This window comes from Montipora capricornis, chromosome 7 (assembly GCF_036669925.1).
Source record: "Montipora capricornis isolate CH-2021 chromosome 7, ASM3666992v2, whole genome shotgun sequence".
Classification (NCBI taxonomy): domain Eukaryota; kingdom Metazoa; phylum Cnidaria; class Anthozoa; order Scleractinia; family Acroporidae; genus Montipora; species Montipora capricornis.
The window spans coordinates 39,527,682-39,552,681 of NC_090889.1; the positions used below are offsets into that span (position 1 = coordinate 39,527,682).

Below are 25,000 nucleotides of genomic sequence, written 5' to 3' on the forward strand. Positions count from 1 at the left end.
CACAGCCACGGAACAAAGGAGAAGAGTCGTGAGAAATGTAGATGGTCAAATCATGACACCATACCGAGATCTCTTCAATCCCCGTCCATCCAGACGACAGGCACGTCGAACACCAAATTTGACTCACATGGAAACAGAACTGGAGGCAGAAAGAAATTGCCCTGAATTTGATCACACAACAGAAGACACTGGCCAAGTATTATAATTAATGGTGATAGTATTCTCTACGTTAGGAGTAGCCTTCCTAGAGTCTATGAGCATGATTCTTAAAGGACCATATATTCAGTCATGTCTTATTTTGTATTACTTGTTGTGATGCAATAAGAATTTGCTTCACCGTGCATGGAAAGTAGGTTACACTGTGAGGCATTAAGCTCCTCTCATATTATTCAAATTATAGGCCATTTGTACTAAGAGGTCATGTGACATCGTTTTTATGAAAATGAAAGTTATTTGATTTTGCCTTCAAAAAACGATTATTGGGTCATATCTTAAACAAAATAATAGTGATTTGGTTTTTCAAACCCACACCATTTTCTTTAAATGAGTAAGCTTGTAGCTGGTCACGCGACCAAAATGTGACTTTTAAATGAAAAATGAATTACCTCTTTCTGAACACAAATTTTGCTTTCAAACTTCAAGGAAAATGATGAAAAGATGATGTGGTAATGTTTGCAGCACATTTGAGCGTAACTATCAAATGTTTAACAAGATATAAGCAAAACATAGTTTTGGCCACCATGTTGGAGGGCAAGAGTATGCCCTACAACATGGCGGCCAATGGCAAATCACAAGTTACTTTGTTGAAAAATCACAGTGCCACAAAATATCTCCCTTAAATGCATTTCCACGCAAATTTCGGGTGTAAGATAATTTTTATGTGCTCTGTCAATATTTGGCATCAGCAAGATTCCAACTCATTGTTTAAAGGAAGCATTGGTCACGTGATCTCGTAGTGCAAGTGGCTTATTGTACACAGCTCCTTAAGCAGGGTAATCATTGTACATGGCTGTGTGTTCAGAAGTGCATATAACTGCAACTTGGATACCCTGCACTAGATAGTGTTGTTTATCATTTTACTAATACTAAAATGAGGTGCTTGAGTAGTCAAAACCATGCTAGTTTGAGAAGCATTTCAATTCTTTAATGTGTTGTCGTAAGAATATTGCTGACTGAATTTATTATTTTCATCAGTAAAGTTTTCTTGAATTTTTAACTTACGCTAAAAATGTTTTATACTAAGTAAGGATTTTAAAGTTAAAATTAAGGTTTTTCTTTCAAGTGAATTAAGTGTTGAATCAGATAAAAGAATATGCCAAATGATTTTGGGTGTAAAAATTGGGGTGATTAGGTCAAAAGCCTGAGACTTTTAAAAATACATGCGTTTGTAGGAGAAAATATAGGCTGGATAATTCAAGAAAATATTTAAGATGGTTGAATAGTATGCAATGCTAATTTTAATCTGTAAAATAATTAATAAGAATATTGCAAACTTGTGACAATTTGTCTCGAAGGGAGGGGGTGTGAAAGCTGATTGTTTTTACGCGCGTGTGCACGTGTTTTTTTTAGTCGAGAAGGTCTCGTGCGGAATAAAAGTCACGTGGTCGAAACATAGGGAATTGTCAGCTATGTTTACCAGGCCAAGAAGCAAAAAGAAATGGGCTAGTGTAGCAGACCGTTTTAAATCCTTTGCACCTTTTCGTTTAATGGGTGATAGCAAGAATTATGTTCGCTCCTTTTAAGCCATGTCAGGCAGATATTGCAGCAACACTGCTTGGGTTGATTTCAGCTCCTGTTCATCGATTGACTTAATCTTAGGACTTAAACTTATCAACTCGTGATTTTAAAGATGGAAAGTTCCTGAACATGAAGGTTTGGAAATGTTCAATGGATTGAACTCAGCTTAGAGGTGTGTGCGGGGCAAAGGGCTGATTTTATGTCTTGTCATTTACGTCGGGTAAGTAATCTTGAAAGTCTAGTACTATGAGCTCAAATGCAGGTTCTGGGATGTTGCGGGTTGAAAATTCGTAAACGAGTTTGAATGAGTCTACCGGGTATTTCAAGTAGATTGTAGCCTTATGTTGCAGTTGACTAGACCTTTAACTCGAATGAACAGGTGCTGAAAATCTACCCTGTAGCCTACAAAAACTATCTTATACGTTAGTGACATTTAACCTGCAACATGCAAAAAGTACATATTGACAGTGGCCTCCGCATAAGCTTATGATGTTTAAGCTTGCTTGCTCAACGTTTAAGTGATCATTAACTGAGCTTGACTCTAGAATAGCTTTCATCTTTTCTGATTTTCACTGTTTTTTCTCAGCTTTCTAATAGAGATCTAGAATATTGATTTACCACAATATTAGCAGTATGAAATCGCTTTTTTTATGCAAGCCACACCTTCAGCTACACTTTCAATGTGAAATTACAAGTTTATTTATTTGTTAAACCAAGAGATTAAATTTGACAAGCAATAAATGTTCTGAAGATGGAAAACTGTGCCTTATGTACTTCTCTAATATCAGTTCCTTGCATGTTAATGTCTCATGAGGACAATCGGGGCAAGGATTGATTTCAGGTAGGAGGGAGGTTTGACATTTCTTCCTATGATTTTCAGGAACTTACATCCAATGTTTTATCAAAGGTTAGTGACTTAAATATCCGCAAATTCCCTGGTAGCTGGGATGAAGCATTTTAACAGAAAATCTTTTCTTAGTTGAAATGCCTAGCCTCCCCTCCTGTGGAGCCAAACATGTTTGCAGCAGATGTCTGCAGAAAGTTATGGGACCTGAAAGTCTTTAAGGAATACCTCTGGTGTTAAGGGACCCCTTCCCCTCTTCTATATAAACAGAATCCTTATGTTTTATTATTTTTGTTGTAGCCTGAGAAAACAGACGACATTTAGCGACACTACCACTGGTTTCCCCACCAAATGACGTTTGAGAAAGGAGCGCACAAATTCCATACTGATGTGGCGTCACAACCCAGATTTGGGTAGTGCTTCTGATTGGTTGAACTGCATAGGAAATTTGATTCCACCAATCAGAACCAGTATCCAGTGGTAGCATCACCAAATTTCGGCTATATTCTCAGGCAATTGCTGTTGTTGGAATAATAATAATAATAATAATAATAATAATAATAATAATTATTATTATTATAATTATAATTATAATTATATTATTATTATTTATTATTATTTAAAATTTTAACTTCTCACTTAAGGCGATTTAAAGCGACTTAAGGCGACTTAAGGCGACTTTAGGCGACTTAAGGCGACTTAAGGCGACTTAAGGCGACTTAAGGTCCCAGAGTAGGCCTATTCAAGTCAACCTAATGAGATGCAATTCTCCATTCGACAACGGGTCGTATCACATGGGCACGATTCGTACGAATCGAACGAATCGACAGCTCGTGTTAGACATATTCTAAGTCCCCCTAATGAGAAGCATTTCTCCATTCGACAACGGGTCGTATCACATGGGCACGATTCGTACGAATCGAACGAATCGACAACTCGCAGAAGGGTTTCTTGGCCTACATCGTGTTAGAAATATTCTAAGTCCCCCCCTAATGAGATTCAATTCTCCATTCGACAACGGGTCGTATCACATGGGCACGATTCGTACGAATCGACAACTCGCAGAAGGGTTTCTTGGCCTACATCGTGTTAGAAATATTCTAAGTCCCCCTAATGAGATTCAATTCTCCATTCGACAACGGGTCGTATCACATGGGCACGATTCGTACGAATCGACAACTCGCAGAAGGGTTTCTTGGCCTACATCGTGTTAGAAATATTCTAAGTCCCCCTAATGAGATTCAATTCTCCATTCGACAACGGGTCGTACCACATGGGCACGATTTGTACGAATCGACAGCAACTGCACAGCCTTTTTACGACTCGTATCTATTCAGGTGTATTGGACAACCCTCTCAACAAGAGCGAAGCCGTATTCCCATGGGGGTTGATAGGTACATGATTTAGCAGCTGATGGAATGCTCTGGGAAAAGATCAGACAAAGAATGACAAGAAAAACTGCCATAGCTTTTAATGTTTCCAGTTCGAAAAGCGCACTGTTACTCTCTTGAAGAGTATAACAGACCCAACTTTGTTCTATAAAACTAACAGGTGAAAAATGAATTGAACCTCGGAGGGGGATATATACTACGAGTACTGAATTAGCTTAATTAGTGTAATGTAACACCGTGAATATAGTTGAATTCTGATCTCAAGCGAAAGGAAAACTCTCGAACATTGTTGAAATGAAAAATTAAATACATCAATATGAAAGGAAAGATGTTCAATGTCAAATCAAGGGTGAACCCTTTATAGATTTCATCGTGTTTCTTAGAAAGACGTGCCATTATACTTCAATACAAACGTCAATGCTTTCTATAAATATTAAAACGTGCGATGTGAATGGGCCCTTTGCAAGATAGTGATCACATGGTACAAATCCGCCATACTGGGACGCAAATAGCCCACTGGGACATCTAAAACAAAGAAAATTAAGATTAACTAGCTTTGTTTTAGATGTCCCAGTGCGCAATTTGCGTCCCAGTACGGCGGATTTGTACCATGTGATCACTATCCTGCAAAGGGCCCATTGATACCTGTGGGGAAATTTAATTACTTTGATGGGCACTCTTAAGTGCAGCTGAATTGTGGCTTCAAATGAGAAAAATCCCCTCGAGTAATACTGATTGTAACTATGAGATAACTACCGAGAACGGAGGTATTATTTCATTAATATCATGGGTGACAAATTACTCCTTAATTTAGGTGCGAGATTTCAGCGTTAATTTATAATTTCACATGTGAAATTACAAAATTGCCATGGTAACATCTCTTGTATCTCGATCAGAGCCAAGATGGCGTCTAGATTTAAGACAGTGACCATTGAAGAAGTTACGAAATTAAAAGAAGCGGCAGAAAATTTAAATACGTGAAAGAGCACAATCAACTGGGTTAGAGTTTTTGAGAAGTGGTGTGACGAAAATAGCCTTGAGAAAAACCTGGAGATGATTCTTCCCGAGCAGTTGGATAAAGTACTCGAGCGATTTTACAATTACGGTTGTGAGCGTAATTTGTCACCCACGACATTAAAAGGTAATCAAATGGTTTTCTCGTGAAATTAAGAAATAATTTCACTTGCGTTTTGTCAAAATTCTGATAATTTCCCTCGCGTAAAGGCTCGGGAATTTATCAGAATTTTGACAAAACGCGATTACACATACTTACCTCCCAAGGGCCGTAGGGATGTATATGGATTAATACCGACGTTCGAGCTATTTATTTGACTTATTTCATGGCTTTTCATGATTTTATTCCTGATAGATTTTTATAAAATGTAAAAGACACATATTTTAATTAATATTGTAAAATTAAACTGAATTTTCAGCTGCTATTATACCACCCATGGTACTATGATTAAATAATTAAGATCTTTTTTTCAAGGGAACATGTACAGGCTAATTTGGAGGCTTACACCTTCGTGGGATCGAAATGAAGACAATGGAATTGACATAATTGTGTGATTTTCACAGGATTTTAAAAAATAGACTTTTGAAAAAGTTAATGGCTTAACAGCGTGATTTTCACAGGTTTTTGACAAACAACAGACTGAATTATTTATGGCGTACTGAAGGGACTAAGGCCCGTTTCAAACGTGGAACTTTACGTGTGCCGAATCTAATGCAAATGAGAAAATCTATTGTTTTCGTTCATTTGCATTGGATTCGGCACATGTAAAGTTGGACGTTTGAAACGGGCCTTTAGCCTTTTTTCCGTCGACTGTACACACTAGCAAGTTTTCCTTGACAAGTTTTTCTTGACAAGTGCACTTGGTAAGTAATTTACACTAGCAAATATCGTCCTTGACAAGTTTTTCCTTGACAAGTGCCCTTGTTCAAAAACTTGCTAGTGTAAAGGAAGCTTTAGTTGTGTTGATTCTTGTTAACCATTTTTTTCTATGCACCAGTAGTCTGTTAATACTTTCCTGTCATGGACAGCGACGAGGAGCTCTTTCTTACGCAAATTTAATAGCCTAAACAACAGTTGGCGTCAACTCTTTTTCGTTCAGTTTTACGAGAAATTTTTGTCCAGGTGTCCCGAATCTGGAGTGGCGAAAGACGTGTTCTACTTGACTCCTAGACGTGGATTCAAGTATATTTTGATTATGGTAAGTTGAACAAAAAATAGCAAATTATGTACGTTAGGTTTTAAAAATAGCCTAAGAATACTTTTGCACATTTTGCAGTTTGGTACGGAAATTGTCCAGTTGGTTAAGCAAAGACGCTGGAATCGAGAGTCAATTTACAAACCATAGCCTACGTGCAACGACAGCAACCAGAGGGCTGCAGAAAGGAATTCCATACAAGTTTGCAAGAGAAAATTGCAGTTTGTCATAAAGCGCACCGGGCATAGAGATGTTAGGTCTTTGCAAAAATATTAACGCTCTGAATTTGGACGTACTGCTTTTAATCAGTGTAATTTCATAATTTTATTACACTTTAAATTGTAACTCGTCGTTTTTGAAATAATCCGAATTTCGTTTTTTGTTGCAGAGAAGGCTAACGATGAAAATTCGTTTGCCTTAATTTGTTTTAGCCTAAGGAGTGTTTGTACAAAATCCCTCATTCGAGGGATTTATCTGTATAATACCACGCTGGAGGGATTTCTCTGTATAAATCCCTTTCAGTTTAATTCATCAGTATAGTGTAGTAGTATAGTGTATACTGTTTTAGGAGTATTCCTATTAAAGCATTAAAGGTCCGCTCTTCCCTGCTAGTTTATCACACCATCCTCGGACTTTCAGTCTGTTGAATAATTATTAGGTGTGTAAATTAAATACTACAAAGAAGAATTACGTTTTTGCAAACGTTAGCCGTGTAGCACTTGTATTTGAACAGATTTAACTGAGTAGATTGAAATGTGAAGTGGTAAGTATTTACCCCATATGAACCATGTAAGCGTTAGCCCTACTGATGGAAATGGGTCCACACAAAGACAGAGAAAAACTCTGACCAGGAAAGGAAATGAAAAATGAAATGAATACAGTTCGTTGAATGACAAAAGAAAATGCGCCAACCATGAAATAACATTTAAGAACCTTTTCAGAAGTTGAAATGTGTCTGTAGCCTACCGTGCCTTCTTTCTCAACGACTAATAAGCGCTCAAAAACAGCATTGCATAAACACTTGCTTTTCGGCCAACGTAGCTTAATTAAGAATAAAATACAAACAGCGGAGACAAAACATTTTTAAAACATGAATTTTATATTTACTTGAGGTTTCGTGTGCTTCTCTACGTACATTCTCGAAAAAAAACTGTTGCATTTACAAAGTTTTTTTTTTCTTTTATATGCGAAAAAAGAGATCTGGGTACCATACTAATATGAAAAAAGATCTTAAAATAACAAGAAAGCACTGAGGGGGGTTGATTGTTACTAATATAGCATCAACTTCTCACTGCTAACGTTTGAATTCATGGAGGGCTTTAGCTCCTGGATATGCCATATCTCTTTTATTCTACAATGAGGGCATCTGGTTTTTTCGGCTCTTTCACCCGCCGGTAAAATCGTCTGTTTTTCTCAGCGTGAGAATGCTTCATGGTCATGTTCGCAAACAGTCGTTCAGAACGATCGACTTCATTTCGTCGTCGAAAGAACATAGCGAACCAATACGGCCATTCGGATTTAACAATGGTTGTTTGCCGAACAAATTCTCTACATTCAACTCTGCAGAGAAGTGGGAAACGCGAGGTGGGATTATTTCCTAGTTGACATTCGAGGGCATGTTTTCTTTGTCCGTTGCATTTGAAGGAGTCGATTTTGAGAAATTCAAGGATTTCTTAATGGTAGAACCCCCGGACGAGGACGTTTAATAGTAGTATATGGCACAGTCGGTTAGTGCGCAGCCTTGGTGCAAGAGGTCCTGAGTTCGATTCCCGGATCTCGCATCCTTGTTTCGATGCTTCGACTTCTTTCCTTTCCGTGTAGCTAAGTAGCTTTAAATACCCGTAAAACGGAGCACTGATGGAGAGGGGGGAGTAAAATGAGCGCACTGTCGACCTCAGGTTTGTCAGTTAAATTACTGTTACGAGTTATGGACGTTAAATATGGTTGCTTTACTTTTTTTACTTTACTTTACTTTATCAGGGATGATTCGCGCTCCTTTCTTTAGCAAAGGAAGTTGAGAATTTGAGGATGGTTGCGAGGGGCGTTGCTAAGGACGCGTTCAAATGGAGGCATCTGATTGGTTCGACGTAACGTTATAACATTAGGATTATCAAAGCTCTAATACTTTGAATAATTATCCAGTTGGCTGCTGATTGGTCGAGAGGAAATTTGATTGACAGCCCGTGGGAATTGTTCGGGGTCGTGGTCGTGAGCGTTCGTTTTTGTAGACGTTTAAACGGATGAACCCGTTTTAGGCGTTTCCTCAGCCGTTTTTTAGGTCCCAGACCCCACTGGGACACCTCTCCCCAATTAGGAAGAAAAAGTCCCAGACTCACTTGGATAAAAACACAAAACACACAACAAAATCCAACCAAAACAGATTTTAAAAACTATTTACCAGATCTATACAAGAAGAGGTGCCCCGCACATGCACCCTATTGATCCACGCTGATTTTGGATGTGGCCGGCCAATGAGAAGATCTAGAACACATTCATCCCACCGGTCACACCAAGAATTGGTGCCCCGTAACAAATATTTTCAATATATACAAGAAATGGAGTCGAGTCTCCTTAAAGTCACTCCAGTTCCGTAGTGTCCCTACTCAGTCCACACACAAAAGTTGGCACCCGGTACGCGAACCCCGCAACTTTCAAATATCCAAAGTTTGTGTGCTCACACCATCGTCCAGGACTTTTCGTTTGGGGTAAAAGTAAGAAAAGCCGTCGCTCACTTGATTGTACGTGTACATGGTATTGTTGAGTGTGCGAAAGCCACGATTGACACCACTGCTCCGGCGCTGAGTGAGGAGGACGTTGAGATATTTGTCCTTATCGATCCTGTTCAAGCTTTTGCTCACCCTTTTGCAACTAAATTTGTCCTTGGCGCCAAAGCAGTAGTAGGTCTTACTGCAAAGTCCCGATGATGCCGTCCCCTTGCCATTCCTCCTTGAAGAGTCCCGGTGTTCGCCTATCGTACGCACGATGTTCAGACGTGTCCGTACGTGGTAACCAATGGGCCTTGTTCGCCTCAAATGCCTCTCTCAGTTCAGGTTTTATCAGGCTTTCCAAACGTTCCCCTGAAAGAGCCATGTAGGCACTGTCCGTGTCCATCTCACAGAGTTGGAAATCACTGCGATCAAGATACTTGTCAACTCAGTCGTAGTAGAATTCCAACATGCGCCTCTTAGCGTTTTGATACACGAAAAAGCCAATGGTTGAAGGAAGATTGAGTTTCATGGTCTTTTTACACGGCTCCACTTCGTACGTGTTAGCATCAATGGACACGAGTCCGCGAAAGTAAGATTCGTTCAACAATTGAGAGGCTTTAATCTCGGAGCAATACTCAACGTTACGGTGCCGTTCTTGGTTGGTAATGGTCTTGCCGTACCTCGAGTTTCCCACCAATTTCATGGTGTCGGCGATGATGGCTTGGTCAGGATCTTGATCCCCTGCACGTCGCGCATCGGAGACAGCGTTTCCAAACGGTTCGAAACAACGTTTTGGTGTGTACTCCACCACTTGATAGATCTTGGGACTTCCAAACCGTGCGCCAAGTACCATTTGAGGAGCGGGGTGGCTAGCATGATTTTGGTATCGTAGAAATTCCCGATCAGACTACGTCGAGGCTTGGGCATGATGTTCTTGTCTTCGGCAAACGCCTTCATGAAGGGACCAATATCCTAGCGGGAAATCTCTGCATGATACTCCACAAATAGAGAGCATTAGCGTCGTAGCCCAAGACCCCTTGACATAGCTTGGGGTCTCCTCTAACCGACTCCCTCTCCACCTGACGGATCTTGGTCTTTCCCTTCTCGTAATAGCGGTGAAAAATGATGCTTGGCCCGCCCACCATATTATCCCGTAAGGTATAATACAGGTCTTTGTCCTTTTCACGAAACAGAGTGAAAAAGGTGTCAGGTGGTAGCGTCGCAAACAGGTAGATGAGCGTGACTCCAGGATTGGAGATGCCTTGTTTCAGCATGTCAATGTTCTTTTCTTTCCAGAAATCACTCATCTTCTGGATGGCTTTGCAAAACGGTTCCACGTCCAGGTTGTTGTACCACTCGAGAAAATCCCGCATGGTTTGCATTTTGTGTTCTTGCCACACCCGTTGGCAGCACGCATAGTCTTCCTTGGAGATGTCTTCGTTGCGCAAAGTGGAATGGAACGCTTCGGGGGGTGGTAAACACGTCTGTTCCAACTTGTCTAAAGAATCAAACCACTCGTACGGGAAGAACCCTGTGGTATGCGTGCACCCGTAGGCTTTCAAGAATTTAGCGTAACTGAATCCAGGCGCTAAGAAACTGAGGATATCCAAGAAACGCAGACGCTCCGATGAGAGACACATGAAGTTATTGGTTTTCTTGATGGTGAACTTAAGATCATCCAACAGAATGGGCATCAGGAACGCTTTCAAGGCATTGATGTCATATTTAGCAGAGTTAAACCCGACGACAGGAAGCTGGGCCAAATATCCCTTCAGTTTGGCTTTCAGTTTGAACAGGGGAGGCACGGGTTTTTTCTTGGGGGAAGTCTCCCCCTCCTAGTCCTCCTCCTCCTTCTCCTCTGCCTCCTCTTCCTCTTCCTCCTCTTGTTCCTTCAGCTTTTGCTCGATGGATTCAAAAAGCACCTTCATCTCGGGATCTTCCATAAAATTAACCTCAGGGGCTGCACTGATACTCTCAAGGTGCTCCACCATCTCAGCTGCCAACTCGTTGGGATTGCCGTGACTGATCAAACATACGGGCTCCGTAAACTCGGGTACGTTGGAACAAATACTGACACTGGCGGGTACAGGTTTTTGTGTCCACTCCAATTTGTCCGTATTGTTCATATCTTGTCGAGATACGAGCATGACCTCGATGTCGTACGTCGGCCAATACGGATAGTATTTCAAACGTTCGGGCACCTCGATCCCTTGTTCTTTTAACTGTTCAAAGAGAGATGGAGCAGGTCAGTAGACCCCTCCAGGGAACTTGGACGCTCCCTTCATAAGTTTGTTCGTGACGGTTTAACCGGAAGCTCGTCTTCCAAAATTTCTCACAGGGACTGCATTGGTACGAGTGGGAGTACTTGCTCATGTCACAAAGGTACGAAAAATGAGTCCCGTACAAGTTCAGATACGGTGTCTTCTCGTGCGTATCCACAGAGCGGTAGACGAGCTTTTCCGTGATCTCCTCTTCCTGGTCGTCGCCCTCCTCCTCCACTTTCACTGGACCCATCACGTAAACAAAAAAGTTCTTTTTGAACAAGCGTTCGAGATCGGACAGGTCGTCTAGTTGTACTCCTTTAAACGATTGGATAATTTGATCGGTCAGATGGGCGGCACGATACGTTTCAAACGCCTCCTTAGCCGCCTTTTCCAAATTTTGGAGGGTACACCCGTTGCTGAGGGCCAGGGCACGAAAGAAGCACAAATTGTCTTCGTATAACGTGCCATGACGATTCTGAACCAGGCCTTGGAGTCCCCGGTTATATTTCAAATAGGGCGGGAGGTCTCGACCACACCCGATGGGATGTCCACGCAGCTTGTTGACGTAAAACATCACGTTGGTGATCTGTTTGACCACCCATTTGCTGTTGTCGCGTTGCTGTCGCTCCCACTCCAAGACATCCAGGTTGTTCTGTGCCTCTCGTACTTGCTGCAGATCCGCTTCTCGTGCGATGACTAAAGGTTCAGGAAAGGCCAGATGATTGTTCGCAGAGGCATGATAATACCTTAAGTCCCCGGTCTCTTGGTTCCGTAAGAGAAAACCAAAAGACAAGTTCAACTTAAAAACCGTTTGCTGATCCCGAAAGATGTCATTCAAACGGTTCATCATCGTCGACGGTTGCATATCGCACAAACGAAAGTTGTACCAGTCGTGAAGACGGTTGTTGCGACGAACTGCGTGCGGATTTGTACCCATTTTTGTCCGTAGATGGGTAAGGGACTGCGTTCTGCCTCTGGGGAGGATGTATACTGTATGGGATCCGCCATGGCTCTCCAGTTAGGTGGTTCGTTCACAGGTATTGCTGTTGCTGCTGCTGCACCACCACCGCTCTGTCTCAGAGCCGCACAATGTTTTGCGGTTTGGTGACGCATGAGATTGTCCAAAAGACCAAAGGTTCGCCCACACTGATCACACTCGAACGGTTTGGGATGATCACTCCGTCGGTGGGCCGTCAGCGTACGGCTTCCAAGAAACTGTGGTAGTACACCACTTAGGCTGGTGGATCTGCACCCAGTTTCGTTCTAGACTAAGGACTTGCTCGAAAGAACGACCACATTCCGGACACTCGTGACATTCCAGACGCTGCTTGGCGGGTGGTGTCTCATCGTCGGACTGGTCTTGTCGGCGCTTTCGACAGTTCTGAACGTGTCGATAGAAGTTGTCTTGACGATTGAACTTTCGTCCACACTGAGGACAACGCCACGAACGGTCGGTGTGAGCCGTGGTCTGGTGTCGGACGAGGTTTTGTTGGTTGGTGAACCCTTGCTGGCACACGTCACATGAAAGGGAGCTAAGTCCGCTTGGTCCTGGCTGCTGCTGGTCCATCCTAACTCAAATGAAAAGAGCTGCTTGCTTCGTTCTTATTAAAGGTCAGGCTTTGCGGGGGGTAGAAAATCACTGACCTTGGGTGACCTTTCCAGCACGTGAACAAGAAGCAGCTCATTCGCTTGGTATGTATGGCCTGACTTGATAGGTCATAAATGTTGGGATACCTCCCATCCCCCTTTCATCCGGTCTTGTGACCTTACAAGTCAGACCATAAATGTTGGGTTACCCCCCATCCCCTGTCATCAGGTCTTGTCACCCTCTGAAGATTTTGATAAAAAAGACCAGACACATGGAAGTCCAGAAATTGGCTTTTTTAATGTTTGTAACAACAACAACAACAACAATAACAACGTCAGTCAGCCATTAAAGTCCTTTACAAGTTGATTTTTTGTTTGGCTTTCATGATTCTCTTCAGGATGGCTTCGGTCCAGGATTTCTTGCCGGGGAGATGGCTGATGGTCTTCACCATTTTTGCATCGGCTTTCCATTTTTCTTGTATTTTCTTGGCCTGGGAATAATGGATGTCGTGTTGTTTCGCAATCTTCTCCAGCCGATTGATGCCCGGATAGCCACGCTTGAGTCTCTTTTTCAAATGCATGCCGTGTCCCATGTACTGGTGCCCCGACACAAATGCACTCATACAATCTGGATGGCTATGGCGAAGGAAGTCAGAAGAGAGTCGCAACAAAATACACAGTAGCACAAACAACCTTGTTTGTAAACATAAAAAAATCGTTCAGTTGTCATCATCATTTTGTTCTTCTTCATCTTGCGTTGGGATGGGACGCCGTCGGAACATCCTGTTCAATAAAAATTTCCGTCTCTCCACAGCTGCATCTGTAGCCTCTTCAACATCCATCGAATCCTCCTCCATGAAACGATGTCGGGTTTTCATAGCCTCTTTATGCACGGGGTCATGCTTTAGACGTTCCAACCACTGGAGATAGTGCAAGTACAGCCCTCGCAACTTTCTTTTGTAAACGGGTAACAGGGCATTAAAAGCTTTGGCCTCAGCTATCGTTTCAGGGACCCCCTCCTTCAAGAACTTGTTGACTTTTTTGTCATATGTTGAACTCAGTGACTCTTCTACCTCTTGGCGCAGAGTTTCCCAGGGATCTTGGTCATCCATTTCCCTGTCACTAACGTCTTCATCCTTAGATTCGATGACCCAGTTCGAGTCCAAGTCCGAGTCTTTTTCTTCCTCTTCATCTTGGTTTCGCCACTCATCTTCTTCACTTCTCTCTTCCGAGGCAGCATAGGGTGGTACTTCCTCAAAAATTTCCCCCATGGTTGTGTGTCCCACAGGCTCCTGGTCTAAACGTTTCCAACAACCTCGCCTCTCGTGACGGTCTCTGTTATAAGCTCGACAAAACGGCTTGTGGCAGTAGTGTCAGAGATGTGCCATACACTCACCCAAAGGGATTGCTCTAAATGAGCATCCCGAGTTTGACGCCTGCTTTTATACCCACTGTGAGTCATCAGCCCTTGGAGTTACTCCCCCAAAATACTCATTGTGAGTGACGGTGCGAGTGACTCAGAATGAGTTACTCATTAGCCCTTGGGGTGAGTCCCCCAAAATGAGTAAGGAACACATTGAGGGTAAGGGTGAGAGATCCTAGATGTAGCCTAGGTTTACTCTTGCGCGAACCAATAGAAGGGTGAAACGGCCGCGAAGATCATCATAAACGAGAAGCCACCGAGGAGGACAATGTGGTGTGATTGAGCTCCGGTGGCTTTTGTTGACTTATTGAGGTGCGTGCGATCTACCAAATAGTGTATCCACAAGTCATGGAGGCCACAATCGCAGCACTGATTCAAGAGATCGAAAGGTTGAAGCGACAAGTGAGAATCCAGAAAGGGAACAAGCACGAGCAACTCAAACGATGGCGAAGCAAAAACCCGGACAAAGTTAAGGAGCAAAAGAAGAGATGGAAGGACAAGACCCGACAAAAAGTGAGAGACCAAAAGAGAGCAGGAGAAACGATCATGACACAACCTCCGCTCGTGATAATGCCAACGCATATCGTGGAGACACCCTGTATGGTGACGGTTGCAAAGACAGAACCAACGCGACAGCCTAGCCAAATGAGTGAACCAGACGGGGTTAAAGACACCATTCCAAAGGAAGTGCTCGTTGGAGTGGCAAACCCACCAAAGCCATTGGATGAAATGACAGCAGAAACGATCCTCGCCTGCCGACAGAAGGACAAGATGAAAGCCAAGAGGAGACAATACAACCTTGGAAACAAAGCCCTTCGTCAGGCGTATGCGAAACAGTACTATCACAAAAACAAGAACAAAATCAGGGAGAGACAAAAGCTATGCCATCGACAAGAGAGGAACAAGCTCAGAGAGATTCCACTTTGCTCAAAGGACGAGACAGAGCCCTCATGCCTCGAACCTAATGAAACCCTTGCTGAGTAAACGAAGACTCCCTTTGAACATAGGGTGTTACGAATGGTCTCGAATCAAATAATAAAAGCAACTACATGGATTTAGCTCGTGTCTTTCTTTTTCCAAAATACTAACGTGGTCCATTTTTGAGCAAGCGCGGTGTAGGGCAGTCCAAACTTCAGGAACCGAACGGTAAGAGGTCGGCTTTGTTCAGTCAAGGGAGACCAAAAAAGTGCTCCCGGAAACGCGTGTTACTCAAATTGAGGGAGTCATCCAAAATCAGCGTGGATCAATAGGGTGCATGTATTGAGGGTTGTCCAATACACCTGAATAGGTACGAGTCGTAAAAAGGCTGTGCAGTTGCTGTCGATTCGTACAAATCGTGCCCATGTGGTACGACCCGTTGTCGAATGGAGAATTGAATCTCATTAGGGGGACTTAGAATATTTCTAACACGATGTAGGCCAAGAAACCCTTCTGCGAGTTGTCGATTCGTACGAATCGTGCCCATGTGATACGACCCGTTGTCGAATGGAGAATTGAATCTCATTAGGGGGGGACTTAGAATATTTCTAACACGATGTAGGCCAAGAAACCCTTCTGCGAGTTGTCGATTCGTTCGATTCGTACGAATCGTGCCCATGTGATACGACCCGTTGTCGAATGGAGAATTGAATCTCATTAGGGGGGGACTTAGAATATTTCTAACACGATGTAGGCCAAGAAACCCTTCTGCGAGTTGTCGATTCGTTCGATTCGTACGAATCGTGCCCATGTGATACGACCCGTTGTCGAATGGAGAATTGAATCTCATTAGGGTGACTTAGAATATTTCTAACACGATGTAGGCCAAGAAACCCTTCCCCGAGTTGTCGATTCGTTCGATTCGTACGAATCGTGCCCATGTGATACGACCCGTTGTCGAATGGAGAAATGCATCTCATTAGGGGGACTTAGAATATGACTAACACGAGCTGTCGATTCGTTCGATTCGTACGAATCGTGCCCATGTGATACGACCCGTTGTCGAATGGAGAAATGCATCTCATTAGGGGGACTTAGAATATGTCTAACACTAGTTGTCGATTCGTTCGATTGGTACGAATCGTGCCCATGTGATACGACCCGTTGTCGAATGGAGAATTGCATCTCATTAGGTTGACTTGAATAGTTGTAACACACTGTAGCTCAAGAGACCCTTCTCCGAGTTGTCGATTCGTTCGATTCGAACGATTCGTGCCCATGTGACACGACTCGTTGTCGAATGGAGAAATGCATCACATTAGGGGAACTTAGAATGTTTTTAACACGCTGTAGGCCAAGAAACCCTTCTCCGTGTTGTCGATGCGTTCGATTCGTATGAATCGTGCCCAATTGATACGGCCGTTGTCGAATGGAGAAGTGCTTCTCATTTGCGGGACTTAGACGCATGTTCGAGTTGTCGATTCGGTCGAGTTGTATCTTGTATTAAAGAAGATTTGGACGATGTTGTTCGACGGAGGCCGTGTGAGTCCCCCCGGCGCGTGTTCACAGTTACTTTGGTTAAAAAAATATTAACGTCACACGAGTTTGGATCTACGTCTTGATGGCTATCAAGCGCAAGGAATGCACCTCTGCCTTGGATGTTCAGGACATTCGTTTCTTATTGCACAGTAACGCTTGATCGTCTGCCACAGAAAGAGCTGTGAAAGGGAAAGCATTTGGTAGGAAATTGTTTGCCCTTGAGAATGATAGCGCATAGCTTATTAAAGGAGCAGCATGTTTTTGCGTAAAAACTGAACCTATTCGTATAACTGAATCCAGGTCAACATTAATTGATTTAATTTATACAAATTATGTTGACAGGGTGCCTGTTCCGGAGTCTCTCATACTGGTATCAGCGATCATAGCCTTATTTACGTTTATAGGAAATTATCTCTCGCGTCTTTTTCAACAGGGCATTCAACCATTTCATATAGAAATTTCCTAAATTTGAATCGAGAGAGTTTTCGTAACGATACCGCTCAACAAGATTGGTTCTGTAATGGTTCTGAAGATCCAAATGGTTTGTGGACTGATTGGAAAACGTAAATTTTTGAATATTGTTAATATTCATGCACCACTCCGATCTAGACGTGCTAGAACCAATAAAGCAGACCCTGGATCAATTCCCAATTAAAGAAAGGCATGCGTGACCGCTGATGTTGCCAAAAGGAAAGGAATTGCATCGAATCATTCACGCGATTGGGAAAAGTACAAAACGTTGCGTAATAAAATAAACATTTAAACTTCAAGACTTCTAAAGTAACTTATTTATTCTAATGCTTTTATTCAATCTAAGGGTAATCTTCGAAAAACCAGTCCAAGTTCGCGTCACTAGAGAGAGTGTAGTCATTTTCATTCCTTTCATTGAATGAACGTTAAATTGAGCATTTTTTAGGCTTCATAATCGACGGTGTTTTATTTCCCATACAAAGTGTCATAACGCGTTGAAATTCTCAACGGCTGTCTAGTGACGGGAGCTTGGGCTGCCTATGGAAAAACGTGGCAAACGGAACCTTTAATGAGCTTACTTCCGGTGTTGTAAATAATACAAGGGTGACAGAATTGAAATTGAATGACGCCGTTATCTCTAATCTTAGTGAGCTTTCTAACGCTTTTAATGACCATTTTTCAACAATTGGGCCCAGACTTGGTAAGGAAAATTCTCCTATTACTAACAATAATTCAAGTTATATCAATTATATAAATGTAAAAATTATAACAATAAATTCAGTTTTTCTTCGATTAATTGCAGTACTGTTTTCTTACATAAATTTTCTTTACTAAAGCAATGTTTGTTGTTATTCCATGTGATAAGGCATCATTGTGTGCGTTGTTTTTTTGCAGCGGTCGTTTCGTTGGTATCTTCAGTCCTGTTCTGATAATTTTCCCAATGCTTTTTGCTGAAAATAAGAAGACTTAAGTTGTGTGGGCCCATTTCCCTTACTAGGGCCAACGCTCGGATGTGATAACTTGGGAATTTTCCCGCATTGTTTCGTAGCAATGTTAAAATCCTACTTAGGTCATTCTGTAATAACTTATTGCAGCTCATTTTTCTGGTAACATTTCATTGATTTTTATATCACCGCAGTTATCCAGAAGCAATTTATGAATGAAAAAGTCTCTGAATTGTTTTTTGTGAATTTATGGTCAAATTAAGACAATTCCCATGATATTACCCCTTTACGGTGGATGTCTGGACTGTGGTTGTAAAGTTCAGGTCACAGGTTATATGTATTCCAATATAGAAAGCAACCCAAACCTTTTATTAATGTTAACGTCTTTTAATTTTGCTTACACAAGGAAGTTTGGAAGAAGGTTAGTCTTGTGTTTGTTTCAGTTTAGGGAGATCAATTTGCGTCATGTAATGCCTTTTTGCTTTTCCTACCACACACTTGTATAGTGGACGAATATGTTGCTATATCGTGTGAAGTAACGAGGGGACTGGTATTGTGACGAAGGAGGGGTCAGTTTGTAAAGGAATTGATTTGTTGAAGTGGGTTTTGCAATGCGTAAGAGTTGGCTGGGAAACTAAATTGAACTGGGTTCACGGAATTTGGCAAGTATTTCATTTAAGGGATATGAAGTGGAGGTACTTTTCACTGAATTGGGAAATCTGTTAGTTTGGCAGCGTGAGCCATGTTCCAGTAATAGTTTGAATTGTGGGGATGAAAGTGCTTGTTTGACGGTTTGGAACGGAAAGTGGTCAGCTAGCCTTTTTAGGGAAGCAGATAGTTTGCTGAAAAGTTTCAGTAAGGATCTTTCGGGTAGCGCTTTCTTAAAATTAAATTTCATTTCATCAAATAGCGAGTGGCACTTCATCTTTCAGCTAAGGATTTGATCTAAACAGATGAAATAAAATACGTCCATATAAAATATGTTTATAAGTTATAAGAACTCACAAAATGGCCTCAAAAGGCTTTTAGGTAAATGTGTTCGTTTACAGGTACATGCCATTGGCGTTGCGCAATGAGTGCGGGTCCCTTGGCTAGAAAAGCATAGTTAATTACTGCATTCGGAAGTGCGAGATAGTACATTTCTTCTGTGAGGACTCAATTGTTGGTGTTTAAAGTTTGTTGGATTCGTGCTGATCGAAAGTGAATATTAAAAGGTCTCCACATACCTGTAGGTAGAACAATAGCAATCCATACTATGATAGGTTCTGTCCAGAATTCATTAATCTGAAGTACAGCGTGTCCCATACAAAATGACATTAATGTCAGTATTCCCAATAATACCGTCGTTTCTCGTTGCTTCATCCCTTTCCGAATAAACGACAAATCTACGAATGACAAGGATAAGAATTGAGTGGGGAGAAATAGTTTATTGCAAAAACCTTTGTTTTTGTAGAAGATATGTCAAGCAAAACAAAATGGTATTTTATGCCGTACCTGGCGCAATTTTTCAGGCAACAGAGTCCAATCAAGGTCCTGGTTATAGCACTCTTTTAAATCACTGTCCATTGCTTGCATACGGTTAGCCATGGTTGGAAAATTGGGGAATATCAGCATACACTCGTTGCAGTCGTGTATAGTATACTTAAAGTGCTGTTTGTGCTCTTTAAATGGCGCCTTATGAAGAGTGATTAGCGGAAGTGTGGAAGAAATAGGTTATTATTGTATCTTTATTAGCGGTTAATCCAGAGAGTTGTGATCCTAATTGTGTGATATATCATTGGGTTGACGAGAAAACGCATTTCCCGTTGACCGGAACAGACAGCGTCGTAAGCGAAACGTGATATTGGAAGTCCTGAGCATGTTAGAAATAAATATAAATTGTATTTATGCTAGTACCTATCGTAGGGAGCAAAAGCAATTGTACACTGGGAGAGGCAACTTGTTCTATGTTACTGATCTTAACTTATTGGTACCTTCGATTTTATCATCAAAGGACCAAACAAATTCCTTTTGTAACGGTGTGCGGCTCATCCACACTTCAACTTGCAAGGAATTTATGACAGTGACAATGAAAACAACTATTGTATCCTGTAAATAGGTTACAGGGGCGTAGCCCTTCCCGGGCTAACAAATTTTTTCCCTAGATTCAAATTTCATAATAGGAAATGTGCAAATTTCAGACCAAAAAACTCCATTTCTGACAGCGTTTTCAGGAACTATTCCCACAAGATGTGCAAAGGCTATCTACGCCCTTAAGTCAGCATGTACGTATCCACAAAAATACAATCTGAAGCCACAAGAAAATCACAACCCCGAGGCAACTTTACCCACGCGGAATCTCTCCGGAAGCTTTTAATAAAGAGCCCAAAGTAACTGCACTTAGCATCAGCATCATTCTGAAGCTTCTGTAGCTTCTGTAGCCTGTCAAACAACGTTTTACCACAATTTCCCAGACAGGATAGCAATAGTCGAAATGAGATTGAATTAGTGCATTGTACATATACTGAGGAGTGGGTGGTGGGACAAACGGTCTAATTCTTTTTATTGCTCCTATCCCTGAAGCGACGTTTTTAGAAAATGTATCAATGTGTGTTTACCACCGTAGATTTTCATCAATAAATATTCCAAGCGATTTAATAGAGGAAACATGTTCAATCGCAACATTATCAATCGAAAGCTTAAGTGGGTTTGACAAACTACTAAATTTTTGTCTGGAGCCAATTAGCATAAATTCAGTTTTAGCACGGTTCAAAGTAGAAAGCTTTTACAACGTGTTATCACACTTCCCCTGTTTGTTCGTCGGCACAGGCTTTTAGAACGAGCCATACACACTTTCCCTTGTTTGTTTGTCAGTGCAGGGTCCGAAGTATACACTCTTTCGCTTGACGGCCCGGCTTCTTAGAACGAAGCATACACGCTTTCCCTTCTTTGTTTGTCGGCGCAGGCTCCAAAGAATACACACTTTCGCTTGTCGGCAATGTAACTCTTCCATTAAAATCGCTGTTCTTGAAAAGGGAACTCTCAGAGGCTCTATGGGCAACAATCGTGGGTAGTTTATTAATGAACATTTGTGCCGCAATTGTGGAATCATAATGGATCATGATGTGAGAAGTAACTTGTAATTAGGACTTGAAATGTATTTTAGATACACATAAGTCACCACATCCATTTCTTTCTGGCACCGGCTCTTAGAAAGCTTTTACAACGTGTTATACACACTTCCCCTGTTTGTTCGTCGGCACAGGCTTTTAGAACGAGCCATACACACTTTCCCTTGTTTGTTTGTCGGCGCAGGCTCCGAGGTATACACACTTTCGGTTGTCGGCACAGGCTTTTCGAAGGAGGCGTGCACACTTTCCTTGCGTTCCTGTAAAACTTTGACAGCATGGGTTTTGAAAACGACGCATACACACATTGTCTCGTTTGTTTTGGTAGATGTGGCTCAGTGTGTTCATGTTTATGGACAACAGCTCATTCACAAATTGGACTGCGACGCATACACACATTGACAGGCATAAAAATTAGCAACAACATGCAATAGTCGAATCGACACGGGTCGTAAAAGGGTTTCACGAATTGTACGGATCGATCGATTCGTAGGGACAGCTGTGCGACGGTATTATCTAATGAGATGCATTTTTCCGGTTGACTGATCGTGTCTTCGGGTAGTTTCCGCATAAAAATCAGCGACATGCTGCCACTATAACATGCAATACTCGAATGGATACGGGTCGTAAAAGCGATTCACGAATCGTACGGATCGTTCGATTCGTGGGGACAGCTGTACGTCGATTTTATCTAATGAGATGCATTTTTCGGGTCGACAGATCGTGCATTCGGGTCGTTTCACTTAGTGAGTATTGGACATGCATGATCTACGGCATCATCAGGAAGAACGAGACTGAACTCCCGTGAGGAATGCACTGAACTTAACGATCTTCTATTTTAATCAGCTATTTTAATTGACTGAACTCCCTTGAGGATCTTCTATTTTAATCAGCTATTTTATGAACTGTTTTTCACACAGATTTTAGAACATTTTATCACCTCATTAGTTTTCATGCGTCCTACTGGCTAGTTTTATACCATGCTAACTTATAGTGGCACCTCCAACGTTTAAAACCATAGCGCAAATATTTATCGTTCTCCCTGATGATGCCGTAGATCGGCGAAAGCTCGGAGTCAATAAAGAACTACAGTAGCACTTAAAGGCTTCAATTGATTTATATCCCACGGACGTTTTAATATTTATAGAAAGGCATTGACGTGTGTATTGAAGTATGATGGCACGTCTTTCTAAGAAACACGATAAAATCTATAACGGGTTTTCCCATCATTTAACCGTGAACATCCCCAGTCAATTAATTTTTCTCCTGTTAACGGTTTATAGAACAGAAATGGCTCTGTTATTTCTTCGAAAGAATAACAGTGCGCTTTTTGAAGAAACACTAAAAAGTATGGCAGCTTTTCCTGTCATTCTTTGTCAGATCTCAGTTTTCCCTTACCCTCGCATCACCAGCTAAATCATGTGTACTTACCAACCACTATGGGAATACGCCTTCGCTCTTGTTGATCACTCGTATCAATCATTCATTGCTGATCGACTGGCTTCTTGTTACATCGCTTGTAACATGCGACCAGCTTGTCAAAGCCTCAACTACAATCTTGCTGACAAGACTTGCGAGTTCAACAACGACACCAAATATTTTCCTCTCAAATATTTTGTGGAGAAACCAAAATCCGTATAATGCTGATAACCTTGAACCTGTTAAGTTGATTTTTCTGTTTAGAGTATCAAATATCACCGTCATCCTTTTGTACTTCATTCTCGTTATTCTTATCTTGTGAGCAAAATAAATTAGCTATTAGCTCAGACAATCAATGAAATTTATTTGTGAATCTGATTCTATGAATTGATGATTTACGTTGACAATCAAACTTTCCGCGGACAATAATGAAACTTTGTACACGTTTGAAATAAGTAACCATGGGCGCTTTCCCTTCAACCAGTAGCTTGAGTTATAAATTTCAATAATTTCTTGTGTGCGCAATTGTGCCGCCCAATAACCCTTAGATAACACTTTATTAAAGCGGGAGGGTTATTGGGCGGCACAATAGCGCGCACTGCAGCCTTTTGGCCTCAATAAGCGCTGTGGATTCCGTTCAAAAAAACGGACCAATTTCAATGTTCCATAAAAAGCTTTTTTGTTTCCTTTATAGTCCCATCTTATTTGTAGTCGGTATTACATAAACAGATTGAATCACTTGCATAACTCTAGATTTTATTATTACATCATTACTTTTGTTTTAGTGATCAAGCTTTAGTTTTGGCTTGTATTGTACCATACAATTTACTACTTAATTGTATTCCATTACAATAGCCATTGTCAGTCTTTCAGACACTATATAGTCTCCACTGCTGTAATAATTAGGCTATTTTATCCTTAGATTTTTAACTTGTACTCTTTTTCAAAAAATCTTTAACTGACGAAGGCCGAAGGGCCGAAACGTTTTTATTAAATTTCCTGGACCTTCGAAAAGTTTTGTCTTCCTCTCCAGTTTATATGCAACTTTAAATACTAACTGAGGAGACAACGTGCATCCTTTTGGATCCTTCTGTTGGGAGTTTATCGTTTCGTCAACCATTACAGATATTCAAGCTATATATATATATATATATATATATATGAAGAATGAAAAAATGAGTCGCTGGCGAACTTCTCACAGGTCTGGTATATTATAATCTCGTGTAAACGTTTCGCCCTTCGGGCTTCTTCAGTACACGCTAAAAACTAAAAACTAAAAACTAAAAATACCTGGTACAAATGAACTTGCGCTATTTATACAAAACCATGAACCAAAAGGTGTAAAATGTTTAAAATTACAAAAAAAATCTTTCTAAAAAATCACAATAATATGTCATGTAATATGTGCGGTTGGAATACATTAAGTGGACAATACGTGAGATAAGAAATAGTTAGCTCTATTCCGAAAAAGGCGTTAATCACCAGACATCGAAACTAATAATTTAAAATAAACAACAGGACTTTGTAAATCATGCAATCAGGTGGCCAAATGATGAGTCCAGGGGCCCTAAAAAGTAATAGAATCCCTGAACAGGGCCTGTGAGAATGCCGATCTGCACAGCCTAACTGGAAAAAAAAGCCCAACTGGTTGCACAATTACTCCAGTGAATGATTAATTAAACCTTATTCTATTTTTGGAATTAAACTCGGATCTTTTGTTCAAGCCGTAAGGTTGGAGGGTGCATAACTGTGCGCACCAAAAAGCCTCTCTTGTGAGTAAAACCTTGTCCATATCATCAGTAGTGTCATTAACAATTTTTTCAATAACAATGAACTCAAAGTCAGACATGTGATGTTCTTTTCTATTGAAATGGACGGCCAATTCACACGTGGCCTTGTTGGTCAACATAGCCGATTTGTGATTACGAAATTTGACCTTGAATTCATTCGATGTTGAACCTACGTATTGAATCTTGCATGTTTTACAGGTGACTAAATAGATGACATTCTTCGACCTACAATGTACATCCTGTCTAATGGAGTAAAAACGGCCTGTACAGGCGCTGTGAAAGATCTTATTTTCAACAAGATAATGTTTGCATAGATCACATTTGTTCTTACATTTAAAACATCCTACGGGAGTGTTATTGCTGTAATGGGTTTTTTTAGGCCTTGCTAGAATCTCTTTTATGTTTTTGGGTCTTCGATAAGAAGGAATAATTGACCCCTTTGGGAAAATCTGGGATAGCAATGGCGATTCATAAATAAGATGACTAAATGATTTGATGATTTTGCTGATGTTTGGTAGATGAGGGTTGTAGTCGACTACCAGAGGAAAGACGATTTTTTTGTCTTTCGGTTTCGAGGCGAGTAAGTCCTCCCTGGGTAGATCTTTTGCCCTTAAAAATTGCTTATTGACTTCCGCTTGATTATAACCT

The 25,000-nt window shown here is 41.3% G+C and overlaps 2 protein-coding genes across 2 annotated transcripts in view; both read right to left on the bottom strand.

Annotated features, from left to right (window-relative positions):
- The window catches only part of LOC138057176 (uncharacterized), a 436,205-nt gene that overhangs the window by 183,941 nt on the left and 227,264 nt on the right, over nt 1–25,000 (bottom strand). The gene's annotated exons all lie outside the window — the stretch shown is intronic.
- LOC138055938 (uncharacterized) lies at nt 9,336–9,743 on the bottom strand. Its single transcript, XM_068901800.1, has one exon. It carries the CDS (start codon nt 9,741–9,743, stop codon nt 9,336–9,338), a length of 408 nt encoding a protein of 135 aa, XP_068757901.1.

Excerpts from the sequence above, each read along its gene's own strand:
- LOC138055938 (XM_068901800.1), bottom strand. The coding sequence starts at position 9,743 with ATGGTACTTGGCGCACGGTTTGGAAGTCCCAAGATCTATCAAGTGGTG.